The sequence below is a fragment of the Python bivittatus genome, unplaced genomic scaffold, assembly GCF_059951505.1.
Source record: "Python bivittatus isolate LINGU-HERP-01145 unplaced genomic scaffold, Pbiv_v1 ctg000850_np1212, whole genome shotgun sequence".
Lineage (NCBI taxonomy): Eukaryota > Metazoa > Chordata > Lepidosauria > Squamata > Pythonidae > Python > Python bivittatus.
This window is the reverse complement of record NW_028277112.1, coordinates 32,124,096-32,133,672: the sequence shown is the minus strand read 5'-3', so window position 1 is coordinate 32,133,672 and position 9,577 is coordinate 32,124,096. Positions and strand designations below refer to the sequence as shown.

At 34.0% G+C, this 9,577-nt stretch overlaps 1 protein-coding gene across 1 annotated transcript in view; it reads right to left on the bottom strand.

Moving 5' to 3' along the window:
• Positions 1-1,813: 1,813 nt before the first annotated feature.
• CNTNAP4 (contactin associated protein family member 4) overlaps positions 1,814-9,577 on the bottom strand; it is a 221,585-nt gene continuing 213,821 nt past the window's right edge. Inside the window, exons 23-24 of the mRNA XM_088129777.1 lie at positions 9,249-9,320; positions 1,814-2,523 (exon numbers count right to left, since the gene is read on the bottom strand). Coding sequence (XP_087985903.1) covers positions 2,330-2,523; positions 9,249-9,320 — 266 coding nt within the window. The 3' untranslated portion in view covers positions 1,814-2,329. The remainder of the gene's footprint in view (positions 2,524-9,248; positions 9,321-9,577) is intronic.

Here is a 9,577-nt window from a genome sequence, read left to right as displayed (position 1 = left end):
GGCACATAAGTAAAATTCTGAGAAAAAGTATACCATCTCTACTTAAGGATATTATTTCGTTCAACATTTCTGCATCCAAAATCAAAGTCTCTGGTCAACTTGTTTAAAAATGGTATTATTTATATATTCCCTAACTTAGGACGATGCACTTTAAATAACAATTATTCTGTTTCACCAGCAACATGATGATAAAACACCACATAATAGGTTGGGCATTATTAAGCCTCATTATGAAACTAGTTATTGTAGCTTAGCAGTTCTTATCAGCAATTCATGAATTGTCTTTTATGTATATGTATTGTAGCCAAATACATATAGGACAATCTCCTATGAGATACAGTATGTATCTGAATCCTCAGATCTAATGGAGGAGCCAATTATATGGGCCCTTGCTACCCAATTGTTCTTGGCTGTGAGAGAAACCCCCGAAGGACTGAATATAAGGAACTTGAAATTAAGACTCCAGCAGTTGCACTCAGGCCAGTGTACATTTCAACAGCAACTGCCAGATGGAAAGTACGGTAGTCTGATTTCTGTTGAATTGCAGGGCCAACCATACAACATCTAGAGATAGATTGGGTGACATATCAGATCAATGGAGGCCTGGTTGGCTCTGAATACCTAAGTACTTCCAGTGGGGATCCTTAGTCTCACCAATGTGTACCTTCAATTGCAACATAAGTTTTTGTGCCTTGTCTTGCTTTGCCCTGCTAGTTCCAGAACTAGATCAACTCCTATCTTCTGTCTCTGTCTTTTTGAATTCTTAGTCCTTATTCTTGGAATTAGCCTGCAGATATTTACCTCTGATTGCTGTGTTGTAATGCTAATCAAGAGCCATGCAATTTTTTTTCCCCTGTCCATATGGTTTGGGTTTTTAGGCATATAGTTTATCACAATGGGACCTGCCATAGGTTTATTTTCAACTATTGGAAGCAGAATATTGAAATATGTTGGGCTTCGGTCCCCAAAGACGGCCATTTCTTTTTAAGGAAGTAAAGAACCATATAAATTTAATTGAGTTATGTGTCTGTGGGCATATCTTTAATATCAAAAATTATTCAGAAGAAGTGGTCTTGACCTCATGTGATCATAGCAATTTTCTGCTAAAAATGAAAATACCTTACCTTTTTCCAGGTTGCTTTACATTATTACTGCTTTATGAACCAAATTAACTTCAATGAGTAGATTCCTTAAAGTAGTAGCATCTTTTTTTAAAAAAATCAGGCTACTTTAATGAGTAGAAGAGAGATGCCATCATTGTGTGAAGTCCAAAGCACTTCTTCTGAATCATTTTCTAAACCACCAGTCATATATGTGTGTGAATATATTTGTGTGTGATATATATATATATATATATATATATATATATATATATATATAAAATCTCAAGATTACATAAAATTGTAATCTGCTATACATTCAGACTGTAGTTAAATGTAAAGAGACAGAAAGACATCCAGCCATAATTTATGGAGAATTTAGGGTTTGGGTTCCTTAGACAGCAAATTGTTATTCATTTTTACCACCATATATCCTCCCAGTACATTGTTACAACCAGACTTTCATTCACACTTCATTTGTCATGCAAACAAGCCTTCAAAGTAACACTGAGTTCTTCATCATTAGAGAGTAATACAGATTGATTTGGTGGGGCAGGGAAGAAATTGCTGATGAGGATAATGGTTCATGTTTGCTTGTTTGTTTTTGAGAAGAGGAGGAGGAGGAGAAAAGAACCAGAAACACTGAACACATTTCTCAATGTCAGTTCTTTGAACTGCTCCCTAGAAAATACTGTATCAGTGCCAGCATTCAATGTGGAGGTCTACACTCTTAAGCCAATTAATTCAATGGGTCTTAAGCTTGTTTACCTCTGCTTTGGATAACAGCCCAATGGTTCAGAAGACAACACTATAGAACATTTAAACAGAATTGCTTTAAAAATAGATCTTTTGGAAGGAAAGACTGAAAGGAAGAAAAAAATGACTATTTTTTTCCCATTCAAAACTCATGTTAAGTATGCAAGTTTAACTTCCAGTTTAGAAAGTCACAGCAGAACAGCTGAAAACTACCAACAATGGGATTGGTTACAATATCTAATTCACTGTTACATAAAATGCATCTATGTTATAATAGCTAAGGAATGCATGTCATTTAAAGAGGCTTCCCATAGCAAACACCAAGACTGAACATACGCTGTTTAATAGTTTTCAAATCCATTTTGTGTGTTCATTGAATGCAACAGTTTCTTTTTTCTGTTGAGAACTTGGTTTAGCAAATAAGTCAGACTGTCATATTATTTATTCTTATTAAACTAGATCAGAAAGGCAAATCAGAAGAAATATTCCTTTTGATTTTCATTGATTGTATTTTGCACGTTGATCTCATTTTTCAGGACAGTCTCAGCACTATCCTCATTTTCTGATCCCTTCACCTCCTTTTTTTTATATATACTTTTCTTTTTATAAATCCGTACAGCAATGGCAGCAATGCAAAGTGGAATGAATATCACAACAGCGATCACACCTGGGGAGAGGAAAAAAAAATAATGAAGTATACTTCATATCACATCAATAAAAAAAATGGAATAATTGTAATGATTCTTGCACAGATATAATTTTAAGGCCACATCCATATATGTTTTTTAGCTTCTCTCATTGTACATTTGATGAACAGTAGGAGCTAGTTACATAAAAGGAATCCATTATAAATTTCTTTTATTGTAAAACACTGATATCCATCAAAATGAAATCCATTGCCACCTACTGTTCTCTGCTAGAAAGAAGTCATTAAAACTATATATTTGGGAATGTTGAGTAAATATCAGCATTGTTTAGGGAGGTTGCCAAAATATTTATTCCACATTTGGGTAAGTTATGTTAGAGCTACAATCCATTTAAATAACAGATTTATAGGGGAAGCTGCGCAGGAATACATTATAATATGGAAATTGCAGGAAAATATGTATAAAAACCATATGATAGTAACTGGTCCAGATTTTCTGTACTATTCATTTATTTGTTTGTTTCTTTGTTAAATTTATATAGCTGCCCATCTCACTACTGTGACATAGCTAAAAATGTTATGAATTAACTTTTTACAGTGCCCATTAACTTCTGTATATATATATTATATATGTATGCATTATATAATATACTGGCTGTCTAAAATTGATTCTGTTTCTTTGTTCTTGCTATTGTTAAATTATACAGACATGGACAACCTTTCATTACCTCAGGACCTACTGAGTTGTGTGTGTGTGTGTGTGTGTGTGTGTGTGTGTTGGAGGCAAACATCATAATGAGAACAAGAAGTTATCAGTTAATGTTGGAATCATCAATATATAGTCTTAGATGCGAGTACAGCTGGAGTACAATTACTTCATTTATTCTTTAATTGGACATTTGTATAGTTGAATCTCAGCTTATATTAAAAGGGATAACAGGGCAAGTTAGGCTGTAGTTTTATGAGCATCTGTTTCATGATAAAAGGTCTCTGGGCACAGTGGAATCTTCATTCAGCATAAAGAGATCTCACTTAGGCTTAATAACATCTTATAGTAGCTATAAGCAAAATTCTTTTCACTAGCACAGTACCTGTCATTTTAGAAATGTATCGTATGAATTGTATAACACACTAAGCTTACCGTAATAGCATCTGGCACTGAGATAATGTTATAAAGAACTGTCACCAACATAATCCAGTAATACTCCATTAGTTATTATCTTCACTCTAAAGAGTGTTCATTATCTGGTTTCATCTTTTTTCCACTAGTGCATATTTCCTGAAGTATGCTGACTTGGCCTATTAATAGGGTACTTACTCCCTAAAAATGCTAGCAGTAGATGATGTGAATAACTTATTCACAAAGCGCATAAAGTTTGACTATATTCTTCAGGTGACTTTCTTTACAATTGAATCTTCTAGGAATGGATACTCTGTGCATTGTGAATTTACTGTTTTTTCTCTTTCTCTAATTGGATGTTCAAGGCTGTAATCTTATTTAGATAAAGCTTTATAAACTTAGATTTGAATATTTGCCTTGCTGAAACTGGGCAGAGGTAGTGGATATATCAGTGTAATGCTTGAACCCCAAATATTCAATCCTAGGCTGGATCTAGACTTGAGGCAATTGAAGGGAAAACTGCCAAAAATAAGCCACCAAAAGCCTTAACTGTTTTAGACAAATACAATGAGTGAAGAATGAGGATGCAGTTAATTATCTCACCTTTTGTAGACCAGTTTACCATCTTTCACACATTGGAGGGTAAAAGTCTCAAAGAAGTACTCCCCTACAAACACATAGGGTTCTACATTGCATACTCTGGTTTTGAAACTAGGCCCTTAATTCTAACAGACCTGACTCTATATTTTTTTTAGTTTATGATAGTGCTACAAACAAAATTGCAGCAACAAATATTTGAAAAATAATAATTGGGTAAGTCAGGCACGTAAATGTTAATTGTCATAGCCTCAGTATCCTGCTGCTACTGCTAAGTATTATTTTATACAAACACTTCACAGTTATTTATATGTGTTTATGTGTGTGTGTTAGGGCTATTCACATTTTGCAAATGATTCTGAAAATCTGCTTTATACTTCATATGAGCGTAACACTTCTCTACTATTCATTAAAGCTGCCTGGAAAAAAAAGATGTAGTTGCTTTAAAGAATCAGCTCATTAAAGTTAAAGCTTGATTTCACAAAAATTTAAACTCAGTGCACAGAGGTGTTTAACAAGGGAAAATCCATGTTAAGTTTAATGAGCAAAAGAATTGAAATTAGAGTACGTAGTGTTATAATGCTATATATAAATGTGAGTGATATTATATTGTAAGTACCATGTTCTTTCTTCTTGCCCATCTATCTGGGATGGATAAAACTGTCAATTTTTGTCATTTGCATTGCATGTGTATTCAAAAATATCATTGGATTTATACGTTAATCTGGATTTTTAATGATTGAAAAGTGCACAAAAATTCACATTCCCTTTCTTATACACGCACACAAATTTACATACAAAGAATGCTCATTTGTATATGTGTATACACACACACACACACATACATAACTTTCATATATATTATATGCAGTACCATATCTTTCCTATACATATATCTTGTACCGAGACCAGACTTGCATTGAAAATTTAGCAAAGTGCTGGTTAAAGTATATACAATTATATAACATTCTGGAAAGTACAAATTAGGCCATTTCATGGAAAAGTGAAGATGTCAGAGTGTTGAGAAAAAGAGTAAAAATGAATGAAATAATGGAGGGCTGGAATATATGAAGTGTTGTGTCTGTGTATGCACATATAGGTAACCAGGGATAGCCTTAGTAGCACCCACATGAACTTTCCAATAGAAGCAGGAGCTTTAATGCTTTGAGGAGAAGTGCTTCACTCATGCTAACGTGCTTCGCAAAGTACTTCTTTCAACTGCTTTTCATTGACCTATCAGAATGTCTTCTCATGTAAAAAGGTTAACAGAGAAGAAAGTCATGTTTGTTTGTTTGTTTGTTTGTTTTGGAAGAAAGAAAGGGCATCTGGTGGAATAAGGATACATCTTATATATAAAAAAACAATCTCTCCCCCATATTACTGAAATTGTAGGTTATTTTAAACACACACACACACACGATAACACAGGGCTGCCGAAAGTACTTTGCTGAATATTTGAACAGAATTACTAGCATTACTGAACACAGAAGACTTATAGTAAGTGCACAGCATTGCATTGTTAGCTATGATATTTGCTGTCTCCTGAGTTAATCTGAGTCTTGGTGGTGAGACTTTTAAAAACCAATGAATTATTATCATTATTTATTAAATGTGAATGCTGCCAAATCTGTTTGACTTGCAACAACTGACAAAATAACATATGATGAAATGTCCACAGTAAGGTACCATAATCCTTAACCCCAATAATTGTGTAATACAATAGAATCACAAAGCAAAAACCATAACAAAAACCATACAAAATAATTTAATAATAATAATAAAAACTGATTCCAGATGGCACACAATCATTTCCTGAAGGTTCTCCAGAAGAGTTCAAGCTTCACTGCCTTAGGGAAGGCCATCACTGAGAAGGCGAGCTTGATTTCTAGAAGCAAGCTGTTCCATACAATTGGTCCCATGATTGAACGACGATATTTTCTGGCATCAGTTCATTTCACTTCATGAAATTAGGGTAGCAGAAGCAGCTTCTCTTAGGAAGATTACCTTAGACAGGGCATCTCTGGTTGGAGTAAGCAGTTGTAAAAGTGGCAAGCCATTGAGGGCTTTATAAATTCAAACTAACCCTTGAATTGCACCAGGAAACACTGCAAACAATGGAAGGTAATATGTTCATACCATCCAGCACCAGTGAGCATGTAGGGTACTACATTTTGGACAAACTATCATTTTCAAGTGATTGTCAAAGAGCTCATTGCAGAAATCTAATCATAAGATTATAAAGACATCTCCCACTGTCACTAGTGGGATAATGGAAAAATGAAGGAAGAGCGTTTTTATCATCATGTCTGCTTTATAATTTTTTAAATTCTGGCTACTTTCTGTGCTGATGAGTCTTAGTTTAATCTTGAGATTTTCCTCTTTTTTAATTTACATATGAAAATATTGAATATGAAATGCAAGAAGCTGATCAACTATTGCTCAAGTTGGTTTAAGGCAGAGGTGAATGTAGATATTAATGGGTCATCAAATGAATATAGAATGCTCATAATTTCAGCAACAGCAGCAGTGTGTAGGTGAGCATAAGTTCCTGTTTTTGGCAAGATACTTTTTTCAGCTTTTCCATTTCTAAATTATTAGCTCTTAGTGAACATGGATTTTTTTTCAGTAACTAGAAACAATGTTCCTCACTTATTTGTGTATTTACAATGATATTACACAAAGAATTCAGAAGTTGAGACACTATCAATAATATATTTTTTTCTTTTTTGTCCTTTACATCCCTTTATCAAAACAAAAACACTACCTCCATTCTAGTTTTCTTGCTAGATAATGAGATGCTGCCTCCATTATGTGTGTTTGATGATGTGTATATGCATGTGCACAAACACAGACATACACACAAACACACAACTGATTTGCCCACTCAGTAAAGTTAAAAAGACAGAGGAAAAGTATGAACTTACAAACTCGATTTTCAAAATCTATTTCCATATTTTAAGGGTAATGCTTCCACAAAACTTTTGTACTGAACGCACAGAAGAAGCATTCAACCCTTAAGCTTCAGTTCCAGTTACTGCTGCTGATGGTAGTGAGTGCAGAAGGCAGGCTCTTGAAATCCAGTTGAGTTTCTCAGCACATATGGCAATTCTTAAGTTTACTGCATTTCAAAAATCAACCTGTAGCACCATTTTTGCTCAGTTTTATGGTTTTGTGAACTCTCTTAAGCATTTCAGTGAGAAGATTGAGTAGGTGTTTTGGGAATTAATGAACTGCTGAAAATGCAGGTGCTCCAAATACAAGCATAGGTTTCATATATCTCCTATAGAAAAGATGAACAAAATCTTCTGAAGCAAAGAAACAGCAAAGGCATAATGTTCCACTACTTCCTGAAGAGTTGTGAAACTGAACTTTGTTCCTCTTGAAGCATGTTAAGTTGGCAGTGGTATATGTCAGTTGTCAGAGGGATATGTCAGTTTCTTACATGTTTGAAAATATAAATATTCCATATTCTGCATGGATAAATTCGTCCTTTATCCAAATTGAACTATTTATTTAAAAATTTGGGTAAAAAATTCTCTCTCTCTCTCTCTCTCTCTCTCTCTCACACACACACACACACACATTTTCTTTTTTAAAAAAAGAGATGTTACAGGTACTTGTTAAACATATTAATATGGAGAACCAATCCTTCTTCCACAAAATTGGCAAAAGGGAGTGAATGGGATGTTTTTAAGCCATATGCTTCTAACTAGAATAAAAATGGAAAAACAAATGTTTTCAGACCCTATCGATATGCCTTGGCAAATCTTCTGCACTCAGACCTTCAACACTTGTAATAGCCCCAGGGTTTTTTTCTGTCTAGTACCTGTCAGTTACACTGCTAAAGCAGTGTTCCTCTCCCATCAAATGAGAAGTTTGAGCTTGAAGGGCTGTTTCCAAATAATATTATTCAGGATCAAAATTTCACATTCCACTTTAGCAATCAGTATTTTGCTATGCTGCATTGGTACTTAATATAGAACATTTTTAAAAAGAAAAGAAAAAACAACACTAACAAATTTCAATTTATTTTTGTTTCCAAACATGTATATGCTTAAGGTTTTTTTTAAAAAAAAAATCTAATTTTGAATTTTGGAAGTCCAAGTCACTACTCTCTATCTATCTTATGTGGCTAGGGAATATGGTTTTATTTGAAGTCACGAGAACTTTGAGCTTAGCTCAAAGGGAACTTCACCTACTCTACTTTTGTGTATTTCTATTATTATATCTGAATGAATTAGCGATATGAATCGTATGAATTAGCGATACATTTTTACATCTTTATTTTTGTTATACAAAATATTTTGATTAGCCAACTGATATTTAAATGTTATGTCTTGTAAGTGATGCTATCTTGAAGTGTTGCTGTATAATAAAACTCTTCCGATACTGTTTTGAACTGCCTTCAGCATGGTTTAATATGGAAAATCAGTGTATAAATAAGATGATAAGCATTTTAAAACACCTGAAAGATAGGGAAATCACTACCTGGTATAGCTGCTGAGAAAAATATAATATTACAAAGTCCCAACTCCCACAGAAGTATGTGGAATTGTGTGGGTATGTATTTGTTGTATGTATACACTTAGCAGACAGAATTTTGGGCTTGATTACAGCACTCTCATTCTTAGTAAGTTAATATTCCCAACGAGAACTCAATCCATTATTGAAAATATAGGATTACCAGAAGGATGATTTTTAAAAATAAATGAACAAACAAACATGTACATAAAAGGTTGGAGAGGATAGAACACTTATAAAGCATTTCTTATCAATGCTGTGAGCCATTCAGAGATTTGAGGAAAAATGGGATCCATATTTTCACTGCAGCTTGACCACATATCTTAAGACACATAACCATTTCAGACCTGTGAATGTCCAATCTAATTCCATCAGTTTCTAAAATCTGGGTGTTATACAATGTTAAACAAGTTAACAATGTGGAAGCTTATTTGGTTATTTGGGCACTCAGCTTCACCACTTATATTTAGATTTTTAATGGTACATACAATGCCATTACAGTTCTTACCCCCAATAATTGCAGAATCACTCCTTATTGCATTAGCTAAAGGCTCCCCTTCATCCATTGGTCCTGAATGATCTGTATCAGAAACAAAAAGAAAAATGCAGAGACAAACAGAGATGAGAAAATTCTGCATTTTAATCCACAGACCCAACAGTGGCTACTATACTGTAGGTGATAGTTATAACATAGAGTATAAATTAGGGACACACACATTAAAAGATTAATACAAGGCTACTAAGAACAAGGATTGAATGATTGGTTTGGAAGCCACATGGGTATATCTGAACAACACACATGTATATGCACACAAGATAGGAAAAGACAAAAATTGG